General features: G+C 41.4%; 1 protein-coding gene across 8 annotated transcripts in view; it reads right to left on the reverse strand.

The window, feature by feature from the left end:
• Positions 1-19,605, reverse strand: part of Snap91 (synaptosome associated protein 91) — a 114,333-nt gene continuing 94,728 nt past the window's right edge. For 4 of the 8 annotated variants that reach the window (XM_057768817.1, XM_057768815.1, XM_057768814.1 and 1 more), the window contains exons 21-29: positions 19,514-19,597; positions 14,860-14,994; positions 13,139-13,288; positions 11,217-11,247; positions 10,019-10,118; positions 8,367-8,450; positions 7,416-7,520; positions 3,293-3,395; positions 2-1,414 (exon numbers count right to left, since the gene is read on the reverse strand). In XM_057768817.1, the coding sequence (XP_057624800.1) occupies positions 3,303-3,395; positions 7,416-7,520; positions 8,367-8,450; positions 10,019-10,118; positions 11,217-11,247; positions 13,139-13,288; positions 14,860-14,994; positions 19,514-19,597 (782 nt within the window). In that variant the 3' untranslated portion in view covers positions 2-1,414; positions 3,293-3,302. Of the gene's footprint in view, positions 1,415-3,292; positions 3,396-7,415; positions 7,521-8,366; positions 8,451-10,018; positions 10,119-11,216; positions 11,248-13,138; positions 13,289-14,859; positions 14,995-19,513; positions 19,598-19,605 lie in introns of all 8 variants that reach the window. The other 4 variants (XM_057768822.1, XM_057768820.1, XM_057768818.1 and 1 more) reach the window with 3 other exon arrangements.

The following is a 19,605-nucleotide window of genomic DNA, read 5'->3' on the forward strand; positions in this document are numbered from 1 at the left end:
ACAGATTGAAAGATTATGTTTGTATTTTCTTTGTTCAAGGTGTTTATTGCATCTCAGAGGGCAGACATGCACTGGGTTTTTAAACCAAAATACAAAGAAAAGCCATTTTGAAATTGATTTTAGGTAATTTCCCCCCATTACAGTGTATGTTATCCCCACAGTAAATTCAGATACAACCACTTTAAAGGGTACCATACATCTATTAAGTAATTTGAAAAATAGGCAAATGCCTTTCCAACCCAATATGCTTTTACAAAGAGCTGCCAAGCCACTAAACAACACTGATCAACAGTGACCTTGTGCACACATCAAAATCTTCAGCCAAGCCATCAACACAGACAGTCTGACAACAAACTAAAAACCAAAGGATACAGTATGTACATTAAAAGATACAATTCGCTGAAGTGGTGTCAATCCTATCACAGAGGTACAACAGAAGTCACTTTGAGCTCAATCAAAGGATGGATAAACACTAGTCTATAGAACACACAAAGAAACACTAACTGAACAGATGCACAGTGAAGGAAAAATATCTGCAGTTATCTTTTAAATTACAGGTGTCTCTTGGGGCACATTCATAGTCACATAAACAGCACAAATCTAACTGCATTTCCACAGACACAATAGAAAGACTCCACTTGTCAGTGCCTTTGATCAAAAATGAATAAATAGGTCAATTTAGATGCAAAACCTGCAAATATAATTAAAATATATATCTTAATATAGCAGTGATAAATATGGACGTCTCATAGGATTTTTTTTTCTCATTCTCAATAAGATAGCTTCATCAAGGAGAAGTTTCATTATGGACATTAAACTTCCTATTTTTTTAAAATAAAATTTCTTAACATATACAGTGCACAAAAATAAACATTTCTCACAACAGCTGAAGTTTCTGTGATTGGAAAAATGTACTTCACACTGAAAAAGGTTTCGCATATTAGAGCATTTTCCTCACTAGCTGATAGTTATCACATGACGTTGGTAACGAGGTACAGAAGAGAAGAGAGTTCGTGGGAGGACTTGAGGGTTTGTCCAAAAGTTATAGATATATACACTGAAACCTTCAAAAACACAGACACATCTTTCCAAATGGCTCACCACACAACAGCTGCATCATCCGTCCATGGGCAACGTCCAGAAAAGCACTAAAGGCATTGGAAACATCCATTCATTGTTTACATCGTACAACACACAAACAACCCAAATACGCTACGAGTTCGAGAGTAGGGATAACAGCTAAGGTAGTCACATTCCTAATGTTCACGGTCACAGCTGTGCTGTGTGTCTGGAAGAGAAGTTACAGTCAGCACTGGGTTTGGTACTGGCGGCTCACTGTGGAACTCCGAGCATCAATCTTATTTGAAGTCTCCAAACTCACGTTATTTTTCCTATTCAGTCACAAAAATTGCAGCTGTAAAGAAAAAAAAATACTTGAATTAGGAAACACACTGACAAAACCCCTCAAACATATGACCTCCCTGACAATTTCCCTTCATAGTTCAAAGCATCTGTACATCAATGGGTTCAGGATGAACAAACTCACATTTACGGTTTTCCAAAGTTTTCAAGATAAGCTTTAAAATCCACTCAGGAAACTTAAACAATTCTATGTACAGTTCCAGTTTAGAGAAAAATTTTATCAATTAAACTTTAAAACTTTGACACTAGCGATCTTGGTCACGAGACACTCAGTCTCAACCACTAAGAGCTACTCTGTAAATATAGGTGGTGACAGAAAAGGTGGGATGGCTGCGACTGCCATTATCTTCTATGTTCATCAGTGAGCCACGTAGGAGTTGGACCAGTGTGGACTGGAAAGGGAAGGCCAGCCTCAGGGGCCTGTGCCTTCTCTGCCACCTCTGCTTACTCCGTCCACTCACTTTTTCTCTTGGGAAATCCTCTCGAGGGTCAGAAGGCATCTATCTCTTCTTCATAAAATGCTTGTCTGCTTGGGGTGTGTATCTTAGGGACGAGACTGTCTGACACTTATCAAGGCTTCTAGTCTGCGTTGAGAGCAAGAGCTCCTAAATGAGAGACTTCTCTCAGCAGCCTCCTTGCTATTCCAGAAACAAGCTCCTGGGAGAGGTGGTGTCTTATGTGTCTACTTTGGTGATCCGAGAGGAACAGACAGGATGGCCACAAGAAAAAAAAATCTGACTGAGATGTCAAGGCATTAAAATGGTTTATCAACAATTTCACTTAAAACAGATTATTATGTGGCCTAGGTTGGCCTCGAATTGTCAATCCTCCTGCCTCAGCCTCTAGTGTGTTAGAGTCACAGGCTTTGGTCACCATGCCTGGCTACTGTTAACCCACACATACAAAAAATGTCAGGAGTTAATAAATGTGGGAAGTGGATATATGATAGAAACCACACTGCACTGTGCTTCAACGCTCCCACATTCTTACTGTTCTTTTGGCCAGACCTTAAAAAAATCATTTCATGCTCAAGACCAGTTCTTTCAGTTATAAAACAGCAAACCTGATGTGGAAAATATTGAGTGAATATGTAAAGTAATATTGAGCACAGCTGCAAGCAGCTACTGTGTTAGGTGCCGGGGCTGAAAGTAGGCATTCCCTTCCATCCAGTTCCTCCCTCATGTTCACTGTGAACTATTTGGTAAATTAAATTTATGAAACAGAAGACAAAATTGCCAGATTTTTAAAATTCAGCTTGAGTAAATGCAAAGGGTAAGAATCCAAGCTTTACCTTAACATGAAAAATAAGGATAAAGAAAAGATGTGGTTATGTAGCCAAATATATTTTAAAATATCTTCCAAATTCATTATTATAAATGCTGGCACCCCATGAAGTCTAGTTATTATGGGATAGATACAGTGGTATCTCCTAGTTAACTTAGCAGCTGGGAGACTTCTTCCTCATCAGTACAATTTTTGTGCTTTTCTTTCTTTCTTTTCTTTTTTTTTTTTTCCGAGACAGGGTTTCTCTGTGGTTTTGGAGCCTGTCCTGGAACTAGCTCTTGTAGACCAGGCTGGTCTCGAACTCACAGAGATCCTCCTGCCTCTGACTCCCAATTTTTGTGCTTTTCAAGATAAGTTTTTCTCCCTCATAGTTTAACAAATGATGATTTTAAAAGTTCACTGATAAGAACAGGTTTTGATGTCAACTTTAAAGCTCTAAACATTTAAATATATCTATCTACCAACCCAGTCATCCATCCATCCATCCATCCATCCCTCCATTATCTACAACCTCATACCTAGAATAGTTAAGCACTGCACAAAGCTCACTATAACAAGCTCACAGGAAAAGCTCAATATCAGATACCTTAAATTGTTTACAAGAAATCCTTGATGTTAAGATCCGCTAATGGGTCCTTTGCTGGAGGTTTCTTGGGACTCTGAGTGGCAGGTGTAGGGCTTGGAGAAAGCTAAAGGGGAAGAAGCCAGCCCCAAAGAGCAGAAACAGAAAGCACAAGAGAGACAGGTAAGCATTAGGCAGAACATATACCAGAGAAAACAAACACACAGAAGAACAGGTGGCTAAAAGTTAATACAGCTGCTTCATTCTACGTCATCTGGGCTGTGCTTAACTTTGGAGCGGAAAAACGCACTAGGAATGGTTTTTGGATTTTTCTGAAATTCTTTGACATCAGATTCAGCCAAGGTGAAATATGGGGACTATAGGAGAACAGTTTAAGTTAGGAAGATATAAGAATATACAGTAAAACACACACACACACACACACGAGAGGGAGAGAGAGTGCAGTAAGCATTCTTACCTTGAGTGGTTAGTGACATCAACTATTAAGAAAAGGGTTACTTAGTCTTTCTTATAGGAAGAGTGAGTTGCAGGGGTACTGAGACATAAGTTTGCAGACAGTATGGTAAGAAATTGCTTTATTAACTATGTCGGTGCTTCATAGAAATTATTTTAAATGAAACACAGCTGTGGGGCAGTGTGTGTATCAGATAAACAAGTCATTTCCTAGCCCCAATCCAGCCCATCTAATCTTGCAGCAAAGGACCATAGATCTTATCTTGTGTGTATATCCAATACTGTAGTTACTGACTGCAGAAGAATCTTCTGGGGGCCCTACTTTCTAGACTGGCAGGGAAACGCCTTAAAACGTTTGCAGGCAGCCTGTCTGGAGCAATGGTCGACATCTCTGTTTTGAAGCCAATTCATCTCAAGACGACAGAAGTTCCTGAAGTCTGGGACTGTGGGGTGGGGTAGCTGTGTGTGGTTCGGGAAGGGCAGCTCCAGAGGCCGGGATGCTGAATCTGTCCCCATGTCTAATCTACTAACTGTAGTGTCTGCCAGTCTCATCTCTAAAACGGATGTCACATTTCACAGGATGTCAGGGAAAATCAGTGTTAAAGCTTGAAACTGCTTGGCAGAAACTGAAGGCTTAATCCACAGCATGTGAGATATTATGACAACTAACTAATAGATGGCCTGGACATTGGCAATAAAACAGTTTTCTATAGGAAAGTTATAAATGCAGGTTGGGTTATTCTATTGGCCATCTATGCTTTATTTTGATAGAGGAAATAGAATTCAAATATTAGGCCAGGTATGGTGGTGCACACCTTTGATACTAGCACTTGGGAGGCAGAGGCAGACCTCTGTAAGGCAGTCTATCTATACAGTTAACACCTAGGCCAGCTAGGGCCATATGGTGAGGACTAAAAAAAGGAAAAGCTTAAGTAAATAAATATTACATAGATATTGCATGCTATTCCAGGGCTTACTATAACATCAATTATTAAATTATTTCATGCTACATGTTTTTCATTTTCATTCTTCAAATCAAGTAATAACTGATGGTACTATACAAGAAAAATAATTGCCTTATGTGACAAAATTATATTTATATTAACTCATTTCTAAGGCTTTCACATACTGAAAATAATGTTTAAAAGTTCTAAGTAAGTGTCCTATAGAAAAGACAACGTAAACATCCATTTGTTACATTTAAAATGCCACAGGAGGGAAGCTGTTTACTGACATCATTTAATTCAACTGGAGCCATTTGGTTTAGTTTGCTCAGCAAGTTGCTACTGAAGTTATAATTTTGGGTTCCCACTCTGCCCAGGCCAGCTGCTCAGAGACACATGTCTCTTTATATTACTAACAAGTGAGAAGAAGAACCAAGACAGAACAACTTCCAGCGTGGCTATTATTAGCAGCAAAGCTCTGACATGGCGTAATGCCTTTTGCCTTTCTGTACGCGGCTGGTAAAGTAGGGAATTTGGCCTCACTAAAACCAGGTTTTCCCTTCACTGGGGAATCTACCTGATAAACTCTAAACCCCAGTGATATCCTAAGGGACAGGCGTGACTTTGTTATTCAGAGTTGCTCCTGGAAGTCCCCTCTATGTAGCTGGAGTCCTCTGAGAAGAGGGAACCTCAGCTAAGAAAATGCCTCCATCAAATTGGTAGGCGAGCTTATGGGGCATTTTCCTGTAATGACTGATATGGGAAGGCCTAGGCCACTGTGGGTGGTGCCATCCCTAGACAGGTGGTCCTGGAGGGTATAAGCCGTGTAGAAGCAGCATCCCACCATGGTCTTTGTCTTGTCTCTAGGCGACTGCCTTGAACTCCTGCCCTAACTCTTTACAATGGACCTTAAACTGTAAGCTGAAATAAACCCTTCCCCCACAATTTGTTTTTGGTCATGTTGCTTCTCATAGCAATAGGAAGCAAACTAGAACAACCCTGAGAGTTTATACTAACAGGGGGACTCATAGGCCCTTCCAGATGTATGCTGAGATGACTGAGAGCAGATGGAGGCTATACCAGAAAGGCTAATCAGTTATTATGCTGGTGAGTCTTTGGGCCACATAATAGCAAGTATGGCCTCCAGAACGGGGAGGGACTGGAGAACGAGTTCAACTCATAGGTAATAATTCAACCAATCGTTACAGTGCAGCAAAGCCTCAATAATGTGGTACTGAAGCCAGAGTTATCTCCCGCAGTTGTCAATCTTGTCACGCACAGATGCTAGGAGCGGTCCCAGGCTTGGACCGCTCCCAGATGTCCCTATCACCTCTTCTCCTCTAGCTGCACCTAATTTGTATCCTTTCACGTCAATAAAGCTATAACCATAAATCTTGTACTTTCCTCAGTTCTGTGAGTCACTATGGTAAATCTAAGCAGAGTGAGGTCATAGAGAACCTTAGTTTTATATACAGCCCATCAGAAGCGAGGGTGGCCCTGGGGATTCCCAAACGTGGAGCCGGAGTTAAAAGAGAAGCGATTTTTATGGCGACTCTGCAGTTTGGGAACTCAGTGCTGCTGCTGAGAGAATTCAGGGTAGATCTTGCAGCGTGGACAACTGTGACTCCACACTCTGCTAGATGTGGTGGTAAAGCATCTGTAATCCCAGCAGCTGGGACGTAAGGCCAGTCTTGGCTACACAGTGAATTTGAGATCAGCCTGGGCTGTATGAAATCATCTGAAAAAACACAAAAACAAAAAACAAAACAAACAAAAAAAAACAAGAAAAGAAAAAACCCAACCCCAACCTAAACTCATCACTGGGACACAGGTATCAGGTACCCTAAAGGAGCCATTCTGATTAAGTAGAGGAAAAAGAGAAGGGCCCCGGAATGGTTAGTTCTTAGTCACTGTCTCCACACCCCACACTGCTTCCATGCCCCTTCACTCCTGAAGCAACAGCTATGAGAGCCATTAGGTAAGAACACCTTTAACAGCCACACCGAGGGAGGCAGGATAGAGAGACAGAGAATATGATAGGACCACGAGGCAGGAAAGGAGCCCCTCACCCTGGAGTCTGATTGAAGCAAGAATTTCAGCCCAACAAACATTTGCTGTGAAGGCTAACCTAGAAATAACAATCCCTCTATATAGGATATTTTATGTTGAAATAACAATGGGCCACATCTAAGAACCTTGGGTAGGGTTTTCCAAGAACTACCCTGGGGAATCTCAAACAGAAATGTTAATACTGTTTACAGTAAGGCGCCCTACCTTCTGGCATCCCTGTGATCTAGACTAACTTATCCACTGTGCGCCTGTCACATGATAAGAACCACCCAGTGATCTCTCTTAAGGCCCTTGGCACTCTTTCAAGACCATGTCTTCAACCCACCCAAACCAAATACCTGACAAGGAAACGTGACAGTCACTTAGAGAAGTCTACAACCACTCTCTGAGCTGTGTCTTTCTTTCTGAGCAATTTTCGTTAACCTTCCTGTTCAGTCTTTATTAACCACCAATTCTGCTTCACACTGGCTAGTCTTGAAAGACTATTTTTTTTTCAAGCCAGGAACCCCAGAGAGCTCCTGGCCTGAGAGCTCCTCAGGTTACTGAGGGTGGAGAGTGGGGCTGTTCCTCTGGCCTCTTCGTCACACCACTAACAAACAGCAGTTTATGTTTGTTAACATAATAAGAAAAGGGCTAAATGGAGGGTGCTGGGGACTGACCTGTGTGCCGGGCACAGCTGCGGCTCCAAAGGGTGGTCTCATCATGGGCTGTGCGAACATGACCGGTTGCTGAGGCATCATGGTCATGCCTGTCCCCGCAGGAGGCTGCAAAGGATCGAAGACTCTCAGAGCAGGTCTGAAATCCATGAGTGCAAAACCAGACATGCACACCTTTAACATGCTTTGGAATACTGTTGAGAAAACCACACAGGTAGGAACTATGTTTTATTATGTGACCCTGAACTCCAGGTGTTGAGGCTGTCAGATAAGGAAAGGACCCTGAGCTGTGTGTACAAGTCTGGCTGGCCATGCAGCATCCTGGTTCCACTCAGAAGCTGTGTATTCACCTTCTGCTGGATTAGTTCTTGAGTAGACAAGAGCTAACTTCCTCACGCAGGATGGCCCCAACGTGCTGAAGATGGATATGCAGAGTGAAAAGATCCAGTTGAGAAAGGGTTGTGTTTGATGACTGAACTAAAATATGTAGTAAATATCATCTTCAAAATTATATAACAATGTGCTATAATTTTATGTTAATATATTCATACACATTGTAATTGCTTCCCCACTCCCTGGCCAGGCTGGTTGAGGCCCAAAGCAGATGATTTAAGTCATAGATTCCTTAACTGTATTTCCTGAAGGAGTACCTGTTTGTTTGAGCATGTGGAAGAATGTCAGGTGTAGGGATAAGTCCCGCCCCTTAGGGGGCGTGTTCGCCTCGGGCTAATGTTTACCTATAAATCTGGCGAGCATGCTCGCAGTGCTTGCTTCTGCTTTCCTGGTCCCCGCGGGAACGCAGGAACGGTGGTTCTGTAAGTCTATTTCCTCATTAAAGCTGTATATATTTTTACAATCTGTCTGCATTTGTTTACGCCGTTACATTTTGGCGCCCAACGTGGGGCACCAGTCAGGCATGTCAACGACAGGTTTTTGACACAGGTCATCACTCACCATTCCAAATCCTGTTCCAGGCTGCCCAACAGCTGGGGCCCCGGCACCCGGAGGAACTGAGCTTGTTGGAGGAACCGTGCCCTGCTGCACACGCGTGCCCACAGAACCACATGGAACAAATTAAGAAAGAAACAACATAACATGGTTTTAATCTGCTAGGCTAGAATTTTAAAATGTGTGCATTTCAAGATTGTGTATGTGGATATAACAAAGCATCCTCAAACTCCACGTCTAGATTTTAAAAGATGACCGGCACCATAACAACGGTTTGAGGTTCACTTTTGTGGTGCTGTTCAGATTCATGGGCTTGTAGTTGCTCAAACCTCCCTCTGCCTAGCCCACTCTCACTGTGAAAGAATTGGAGCCCAGTGAACCAACTCTTCCCACCATTCTATTCTCCAACATGCAGCAGAGGGTTAGACACTAGAGCAACAGACAGACATAGACAGGCAGGGGTGTGCCCAAGGGAGGAAAACTATAGGTGGGCTTGGGAAAAGTGCCTTTCCTAGTTTTGCTAAAAAAAATTGAAGACATGGCAATTTGAAATATAGAAATGAATATCTTTTAAACCTTATGGAAAGGATGATGATCTGGTTTCAGGTGTAAAATTGGTGTGATGAAAAAATTTGATCTCAAAATAAAGTATCACACAATAGAAAACAACTTGTCTTAGTTAGATTTCTACTGCTATGATTAAATACCATGACAAAAAGCAACTTGGAGAGAAAAGGGTTTATTACAGCCCACAGCTTAGAGCCCATCCTGAAGTGAAGTCAGGGCAGGAGGAACCTGGAAGCAGCAACTGAGGTAGAGGCCATGGAGGAGTACTTATTGGCTTGCTCCTCATGGCTTGTTCCTCATGGCTTGTTCCTCATGGCTTGCTCAGCCTGCTTTCTCATACAATTTAGGACCCCTAGCCCAGAAGTGGCACTGCCCACAGTAAGCTGGGCCTTTCCCATAGAAATCATCAACCAAGAAAACGTACCACAAACCAATCTGGTGAGGACATTTTGTCAACTTGTCAACTGAGATTTTCTCTTTTAAAAAGACATTAGTTTATGTCAGGCTGACATAAAACTAGTAAGCATACTTCATCCTTTCTGACAGGAAAAAAAAATGTGTTCATTTCTTATTTCGACTACCAGGAGATTTTGTCAGAAAATATAATAAAATGGTATCCATGACAGGGAATGAGCTGGAAAATCATTTCTGTAATTTTATAGATAAACCAGAAACATAAATACTACTATTACCTTTTTTTTTTTTTTTTTTTTTTGGTTTTTTGAGACAGGGTTTCTCTGTGGCTTTGGAGCCTGTCCTGGAACTAGCTCTGTAGACCAGGCTGGTCTCGAACTCACAGAGATCCGCCTGCCTCTGCCTCCCAAGTGCTGGGATTAAAGGCGTGCGCCACCACCACCCGGCCATAAATACTACTATTAAGGCTACTGCAACCACAAGGTATTTAAGTGTAGGCTGTAATCATTACATGCAAAGTCCAGAGATTTGCATTTCATTGAATTCTGCATCTTGCTTATATCCTTTCAATGTGAACTAGGCATACAATGTTAATAGTCAAATTAAGCAGAACATCCTTGTTCTGTAGACTTGAAAATTGGTAAACTGCACATACCCCCCTGGCATCACTTACGTACCGGTGGGACGCCTGCTGACCATGTAGCTGGGGTGACCTTCGGTTGCCAGTTGGCTCCACCAGTCAACTTCTTCTCCCCAGCATTCCACTGGAGATCTCCCCTAAAGGGCAAGTGTGAAAAACAAACAAAACACAAAGTTCAGAGGGAAAAATGGCATGTGGCTTCCTGAATGCTTTTACTTGGGTTTAGAAGTGGTCTGTTGGAACCTGGTGGTGATGTGAGTATAGATTAAAATTTACAGAGGATTATTACCGTATTGTATCTAAGACAGTACAAAAGCATTTAAAATAAAACAAATGTGTGTTTTCAATTCAGTGGCAGCAGGAACTTCATGTCACTTACAACAGAAAATGATGCCAAAAAATTCAACTGACTTCTTCATTCATAATAAAAACTTTAAACAGTATGCCATCAATCTGGACACATATCTTCTTGAATTTATTTTTGTCTTTTTAATTATGTGTATGTGTACATTTCTGTGTGTGGGTATGCACACGTGTGCAGGGATCTAGGAGGCCAGAGGTGTTAGATTCTCTGGAGTTGGGGTGACAAGGAATTGTGTGACCCATCTGTCATTTGTGCTGGGAGCAGAACTCAGATCTGTTAGAGCATTCTGTGCTCGTGACTGCTGAGTCATCCCTCCAACCCTGTAACTTCTTGGATTTCAAATGCACTGATGACGGCGTTCAAGAGAGGGCTTCACGCAGCCGTACCACACCTCTATCCTGCTCGGCGGTCACTGTGCAGCTCTAACACGCGCCTCAGTTTTGATGACAAAATATAGCCGAGAAAAGGATATACTGTTTATCAGTTTTATGAACCAGTTACGAAAATTAACATTAGCCAGAAATATAGGGCTGAATCTCAAACTCAAAGCTACTCTAAGCTACACAGAGAAACCCTGTCTCATAAAAACAAACATGCAAAAAACTCAAAACTCCATCCCAAAACATTTCCAGATGTAACAACAGTGGCAATCCTGGTCTGAAACACATCACTCTTTCTCAAAGCAGAGCAATAATTTGGAGATTTCAATAGACTAACAACAAGAATGTAAATTGAAACGAAAAACAACTGAAATTACCTAATGTAAGACTGGGAAATAACATACCCAAGTGAGCGAAATGTTTTTTAATAGTTTGGAAAGCAGATAATCCCCCCCCAAACAAACAAACAAACAAACAAAAAAACTACTTACTTTTTTGTTGTGGTACCAGAAATTCCAAGATCTACAAATAGGTAAAAGAAAAGAAAAAGAATTTAATCTTTATATTCAGCTTATATATTACAGTATTTGAGACACCAGGACTCACAGGCTTAGAAAAGGACTGTAGTTTTGCCTAGCGATGACTGTATCCAGTTGGGTGAAAAAGAAATTTTCTATTAGTGAGCAAAAGCAGAATTTTAAATTCTTTTATCTCACATCAGTCGTAAGGATCACATTTTAGTGTGGACTTGCCCAGGTCTGAGACTGCTATCTGAAAAGCCCTGTTAGAGTGGAGGTCTGTGAGCCTCCTCCTCGGTGGAGTGATTTCCATGATCAAAAGCTGTCTTTAATGAGAGCTAATAATGACTAACTGATCTCTGGGTCTAGACTGTTTACATGTGCGGTGTCGATTATGCTAAACACCCGCCTTCCTCCTGCAAGTTGGGTGCCAGGCAGGGTGTGCCCACATTAGCAGTCAACCAAACCCCTGGCTCCTCACACCCTAAGGGGCTTCCTTGGGCTGAAAGGTCTTATGCAGCTGTGTGCCCGTTTCTCGCTGCTGCGGTGATGCTCAGATGTGAGCCGAACCACGGGCTGGGTTCCAGGAGCCTGCGAGTGGACTGTGAAGGTGGGAGTGACCTTGGGAATACCTGGCTCAACCATTCACCCACACTGCACTTCACTTGCCAACTTGGTAAAGATGTATTGTGCTTTAGCTGTAGGTGTTATCCTAGGCACTTGGGATATATCAATAAAGAGAAGTATTAAAGGCCCCCATGCTGAAAAAACCTGCACTCTAACGGCATGACACAGATAAAACGATGATGTGAAAAAAGCAAATGATACGGGCTGCTAGAAGGGGAGGATGAGGGCGAGGAGCCAAACGGTGCAAGGCCTCCTGGAGAAAGCGAGGCTTTGCCAAAGCTGAGCTCTTGAGGGAGCAGCCAGCACAGTGCCCCTAGTAAGTGTGGAACTGATTTGTTAGATGATGATTTTAATATTTAGTTCTTGTATCTTTTCTAAGCATTACAAAATAAACTATACATATTAATTAATCCAAATACAGAAATATTTACACATCATTTTGATTATTTTTTAAAAATGACTTTTATTTTATGGGTATAAAATTCTGCTTGCAGCTGGGCAGTGGTGGCACACATGTTTAATCTCAGTGCTTGGGAGGCAGAAGCAGGTGGATCTCAATGAGTTTGAGGCCAGCCCGGTCTACAAAGTGAGTTACAGGACAGTCAGGACTGTTTCACAGAGAAACTTTGTCTTGAAAAAAAGAGAGAGAGAGAAATTCTTCTTGCATGTTTGTCTGTATACCACATGGACGCCTGGTACTTGTAGAGGAGATCCTAAGAGAGCATCAGAGCCACTGATGAAAAACAATAGCTTGTTTTCTTTTAAAAAAATAAAATTTTATATATATATATATATATATATATATATATATATATATATATATATATATAGCTTTTCACTATTATGTCTCAGCCCTTTGTAAAGGCCATAAGAATATAAATTGTATCTGTTTTTTTTTTCACTGACTCATCCCTAAGGCCTGGAAGAATACCTCCTAATCAAAAAATACTTGTTGAAAAATGAAACTCAGATACTATAAATATATTGTACTTAGTATAAATCTATTTTCAGATGGTTATATACTTCTATAGAATGCCTTTGAATGTTACCTGTGCAAGCCAGTGTGGGCTTTTTAGTGGTTGTTTTTTTTTTTTAATTTAGATTAAAAGTGAAGTGGGTATTCTTTGCAAGAACAATGGAATGGCAATGATTACCTTCTAAAGAAAGGCTCTGGGTGATCCACTCCTTAAGACACTTACCCATAAGCAAAACCAGGAAAAAGAATACAATTCTCACATGCTTCAAGTAAATAAAATTAGATTACTCACTGCCCACTAAGCTGGCCAGAGATGAGTCAAGGTCACTTCCAAGGCCTTTACTGGCTGCCATTGCAGGACTGGGTGGGACCATCGAGACAGGTGCAGGCTGCCCAGATGGTGCCATGGTTGGCATCAGAAGATCACCTAAACCATCAAACACTGGAAATCAAACAGACCAGGTTCAGAAAAATTGGAAAAAAGAGACAAGAGAGAGGTAATATGCAAAAGACATCTTTAATGAAACCATGGGAATACAAAAAATACATTTTATTATAAAAGGGACAACATAATTCGTATGGTTTGTGACCATGAACACCAAAAAGAACATGTTTACTTGTGTCTACTCAAAGTACATGAAAACGTTAATGAACATGGAGAAAGACGGGGAGGAAGGCTGTGTGCTCTAACGTACTGGAGAGAGCCCAGGGCCAGGCTGACACTCAGCCACACCCCTTAAGCTCTGGGATGGTACTAACATAGGCCTTTGCTGGAAGGGTCAATGAGGAAACATTTTCCCACACGTCTATTACAGTGGTGCCTCTCTGTACAGGCACTCCAGTAAGTGGTAGCCATTGTTAGTCTAACAGGAAAACTACTAATCACTTTTTATTCTAAATGGTAGTGATGTGTTGTGAATTACAAATAATTTTACCCTAGCTAACCTAAGATGCTCAGTCTTAAAGCAATCTGTAATTGAAAAAATATAATTCCCTCGTGTCCAATGAAATTAGCATAAAATAAATGGTGTTCTGTCAGCATCTAGGAATATGTGTCGGAAAGCCGCTTGGTCCCATTTTAGAGGCAGTTAATTTGGATTTTTCCCTTCCTTTTGTCACAATGTTTGGGTTATACGTTTTGGGCCTATTTAAAATAAATGGGATTTTAAGGATGGACGTCAAGAGCCACCATCGGTGTTCCTGATCCCCAGATGACAAGTACTACATGTTCAGTTCCTAGAATACAGAAAGACTATCCACAATACAGGCTTGGAATATCCATAAAATATTGCTAATACCTTATCTACATAATAACGTTGGGCTTGTTACATTCTTATAAGAAACTATGTACATCTACCATAAACACCACTACACAGTCATTCTAAGGTGAGAAAGACAGCATTCAAGTCAGCACTGGCAATAGAAGCATCCAGATTGTCAGGCAGGGGATAATATATTTAGGGTGTTTTTGAAACACATTTAATTGCCAAAAACTCACCAATTGAAAATTTGTAGTAAGGACCCAGCATGAGAAGAGGAGAATGGAAGAGAATACAAACAAAATGACAGCAGTGATGAAAGGTTAGAAGCAAAGGTACTAGTCGTGTCTCAACTTCATAAAACGAGGGTCATGCAAGCTTCAGAGGGTGTGAGCAACAGCAGGAGCGGGGTGTGTGTCAGGGTGTCCATACACTCAGACACTGTTCAGAGAGTCACTATAGAGTGTCTGTCCTCCCTCTACCACCGCTAAATCATGTGCGTGTGAGCTCGTGCAAAATAGATGGTGGGTGTGGTAAGATTTCTGCTGGAATCCAAAAACAGAAAAAGAAAGGACAGGAGGTTATTCTTATAGCTACCAAACGTGTCCTTGGAAATTTAACGAGCTATAGGCTGAGAGCCACCAACCAGGCTAACAATATCCACCTGTAAGTTTCCCACCGTCAAACTAACCTGGGGAGGTCGGTGCTATATTGCCAGAAACAAGGAAGAGGGTCTGAACAACCAGCGACTCACCTGATGGATCAAAGGAGCTGCTGCTTGAAGTTGAAGGTGTTGTTCCAAAAGCTGCCTCGAAATTGGGTTGCAGCAGGTTATTCTGAGCTGGAGTCACCGGTGTTGTAGAAGGGGCCATGAAAGAACCCCCAAATCCTGATGAAAAAAAAAAGTCCCAGAAAAATGTTAGCTGGAGATAGGGAAAAGACCATAAAAAACAGAGTTAGAAAAAGCTATGGGAGTTGAAGAAGAATGACCGCATGATTAGCAACTAGTGAAACCAGGAGGCATGTTGACCTGTCAGGTACGAATGACAGATTCAATGTAACCAGAAACGAGGTAGCTCTTGAAACAGGCACTCAAGTAGGAAATTTACACATTAGTGAACCTCAATAGAAGCTGTGCCTATCAGAATCTGTTATGATGAAATACTCAGAGCAAAGAAGGGTTAGACTTCAGATAAGTTATCGTCGCACTGAAACTTTTCAATGGCAGTAACAGGCAATTACATGTTTAGCTGCACACAGCAGCCAGTAATAAAATGTAAATAAGAAAATGGGCATCAAATCCTCAATATCCACATTTTTAGCTCCCTGGTACCACAGAGGGAAGGCATGTTCTCAGCACTGCTTTCAGGTGAGCCACTGCAGTGTGCAGCCACTCTAGTCTTCTCTTTGCAGCTCAGCCAGCAGTCCCTCTGAGCAGACAACCTTGACAGTTACTTCTCAAAATGCTTTCCCTGGCGTCCCATTCCTCTAGATTCCTCTATATAACAGCCTTCTGGCTCTGACTCTGATTGCTCCCCATCCCTGCAAACCAGACTGTTGCCAATCTCACAGCTCCTAATGTCACAGGCCCCTAGAAAGGAGTTCCATGACGTGCTGCTATTGATTGCTGCTGGCTGCACTCCACAGTATATATCACTGTCCTCAGCATGTGGAGCAGAGCTCCACGCCACTCCAGTCATGTCTCCATGCCTGTGTTCCCCAAGCAACTCCAGAGACAGCTGGCTAGGTCCAGGAGTTGCGTGCCTTTTCCTCCTGTCTTTTCTATTAATATTTAGCACAGTTCCTGAAATAGTAAGTTAATGGTTACTGAGTGAATGATAAGGACTTATAAAAATTAATCAGATCTCAAATTAAATATTTATTCTTTGAATTCTGGAAGCAGATCATGTCTCTCAAGCAACAGAAACAGAAGCCTAAGATGACTGTTGCTTTTGTGTAAAAACATGCAACCTGCAAGGAGGTGATAATGGTTTGGTAAGATTCAGTAGTTTTCTATTATAAAAGGGCTTATTTTTAGCAGAAGTCCATCTGTTTTTCTTTTCTTTTCTTTTTTTAACACAGTCTTATTATACAGCCCCTGATAAGCCTGGAACACAATATATAGACTGGACTGATAAACTCACAGAGATTTCCCTGCTTCTGCCTTCTGAGTGCTGGGATTAAAGGCATGCACCACCATGCCTGGAAGTCTTTCTTACAACCAAATTTGTTGTATATGCTTGTTTTCAAATTTAGTCCCATCATCTCTTCTTCACAAATAGATTGCAAAAATATATATATATTAACACTGCAATTCACAAAATCTATCTTTTCTAAAGTAAACTTTGGTCATCTTTTTAGCAGTGGGCAATAATATTCAAGTCACATTATCTGTATAAATCAAAAGTGATGTAAATTTTAAGGCTTTTGTGTTTCAGACAGTCCTTAACTATGCAGCCCTGAGTGCCCTTTACGTAGACAAGGCTGGTCTCAAACTAGTTGGGAACCTTGCTTGTGTTTCTGTCTTCTAAATGCTGAAATTACTGACATACTCCACCATACCCATTTATTTATTTTAAAAGCTCTTTATTTATATAGGTGGTGGGCCTAGTTACTATGTCTCTATACAAACCAAGGTGCTAGTTCTGCAAATAACCATAATGCCATGTTCCAAATATTTGTTCCATTTTATATGCATTAAACAAAGATATTTGGGTAATATAATAAGTCAGGTACCATTGTGAGCTGAATTGCAGATATGATGTTGACTTGTGGAGATACAATTATGCTGATATTCCATAATGTTTTTAAAACTAAGAACGTGACTTCCTGACGTTGTCATATTTACACAATCATAAGAAATGCTCTTTTTTTGGTAAGTAAAACAGGGAGAAACTGGCTTCTCAAATTAAACTTTACAAAAACTAAAAATGTAGTTTAAAATTTTTTTTATCAGGGTACTAGGTGAAAGTGCTGTCCAAGCTAAGAAGATCAGATCTCCCATGACCAAAGTAACTTACAGGAAATGATTTGATGCAAAGTAGACTGTAACACCCAAAACAAACTTGCTTGCATTAAACATTAATTTATTTAAGTAGGAAGCCCAGAGAAACATGAATGTTTATGCAATATTTTTTCCTATCAAAGAGTCAGAAGAAAAGGCAGTGGAAGGAACAGGAGAGCAGCGTCAACAACACGTTTAAAAAGTGCATAGACCTTGGAACATTTGTCACTAATCTCTTTTCTAGATCACTTTAGTAAGATTTTAGAATGGACACGTCTACTGAACAATTTAAGGTTTTTCTTTTTCTTTTTTTTTTTTTTGTGTGTGTTTGTTTGTGTGTGTAACATGACCCAAAGTGAGCCTCTGGGGAAAAAAAAATTCCTGTGCAGCTGCCATCCTTGCCTCCCCAGGGGTGCTTTAGATCTTGTGGCAATCCCCTAAAATCAAACTCCCTGGCTCTGTCACCAGCCTCTGACTTGGCATGCCGTGCAAATGTTTGCCTTTTCCCAAGATCCTTGGCCTCAGTTCCAGGTTATAGGCTTTAGGCCCTAGTGTTCTAAGCTTCTCTGGAAACAATATCTCAGGCTTTGGCCCTGGAGGGCTCAGTGAGGCAGTGGACTAAGGACAGTGGAACAGACAGTGTGGTCTTGTGGTCGGCCTCCTGTTTAGTGGGTCTGAGCAGCTCCAGTGACAAATCTCATCTATGCCAGACCAACAGACATCCAAGAACGACTTCTTCAGATAGCCAGGACAGTTGATTTTAACCACAGCTTTATAGCCAAAGATTTATAATCAATTATCTCATTTAAAAGGCAGCAGTACCGTTTCTACCAAGGAGCTCTGAAACTGCTATTTCAGTGGCCTGTTAAAACCTTACTGCTGGAACTTGAGAAATCTGAATTGAATGTATTGGTTTAATAAGAGGTAGAAAGTGTCTGGCCACGTTGAAGCTACTGTGAAATGCATCCAGGCTGAGAGGAAAGCCAGGCAGGCTGGCAGGCCTTGTCTCAAGTCAGCAGTGGTGGGGGATGTGAAGGGCACAGTCTTATGTTACACTTTAGCTTCCAGACAGCTAAGAGATTTCAAAGTGGAGGCCTGGTTCTTCAAAGCAGTCACTGTGACGAGATCTGGCAAATGCAAGCATCATTCTGGTCAAGGAGCCAAAGGGGCTATGAAAGAAATAAAAGAGCCAATCCTGCTGGAGAGCCCGAAGCCACCAAACAGAATTACCAAGGCAAGGAAGGTGAACAGAGGGGCTGCCTCTACTTCCTCCAGTTTCTGGAGGAGAGATGTGACCCCAAGGGAAATTTGCTACAGCACTGAAGGTTGGGGAGGATCCACTAGCTCTAACCTTATTCATCCCAAGTCTGAGAACGCTAGCATGCTCCCTGACCTGATCCAGCTGGTGCTGAGATCCTGTGCAATCCTAGGTTGTGAGCTATGGTTACCCTTGGTCAAAACTGGTTACTCTTCAGGGCTGCATGACTGCCAGGGTATTTAAAGTGAGGGATTCTAGACTGGGGACTCCCTTGTGCTTAGGTGACTCACACTCATTACCTCTTTGCTACCCTGAGGACCAAAATGCATCCCTTGCAGTGCCTCGGGGTACACTGAAAGCTGCTCTTGAGTGTCAAGAGGACTCTGCTAGACTAGTTTTGTGCTCCCTGCATGCAAAATTAGAAGCAAGGTTAGCATGCTGTGCATTTCTCTGCTAAGCTGGGTCAAAGCCTAAAGATGGGGCCTTCCATCTGGCCACTTTCTAAGTGTGACGCTCATTAAGTGCACTTTGTCTTGGCCCCAAGGAAGGCTCAGGCTTGGTCTGAAGTGTATTTGCATCCTTGAGCCATTCTTTTCATCAATCCGTTATACCTTAGTAAACTGTGCCCATCTACTTCCTAGAAAGCTCAGATCATCCAGTGTTTTCAGACAGAAAAATAAGCAGCTTGTCAAAAAGTTCGTGATGTCTGTCACAACATTTCCACAGGAGGAGAAATCTCTAATGGTTTCTCCTGTGGTGATTCACATATTACAAAACCAAATGTCAAACATTACAGCACCATTTACCACAGATTCCTTCCAAAAAGTATGAGCAGCCATTATATGACAGAATTGCTACACAAAGCACATTACCTTTTTGTCAAATAAAAACAAACAAGCTAATTGAAAATAAAATGGAAAGAATCATCAGGGGTGGTTTATATACATACAACTGTGGGTTTAGGACTAATTTAATAAATTCTAAGAAATAATAAACCCTCTATTATATATAGTTCCATAGCCTTCAATTTCATGTCTTGAAAGAAAAATTTAAAAATATACCTTGCCAATTATGTAGCATTTATTACTTATAAAACTATATCCAAACTTAACTTGTATAAAATGCCATTTTAATTGAATCAGTTACCAGCTAGTAGATCTGCCGATGCTGATGAACTAGAAACAGCCTGCGGTGCTGGTTGGGTTTCGGAAGCACTACTTCCAAATGCATCTATCCAT

This window comes from Chionomys nivalis, chromosome 4, assembly GCF_950005125.1.
Source record: "Chionomys nivalis chromosome 4, mChiNiv1.1, whole genome shotgun sequence".
Lineage (NCBI taxonomy): Eukaryota > Metazoa > Chordata > Mammalia > Rodentia > Cricetidae > Chionomys > Chionomys nivalis.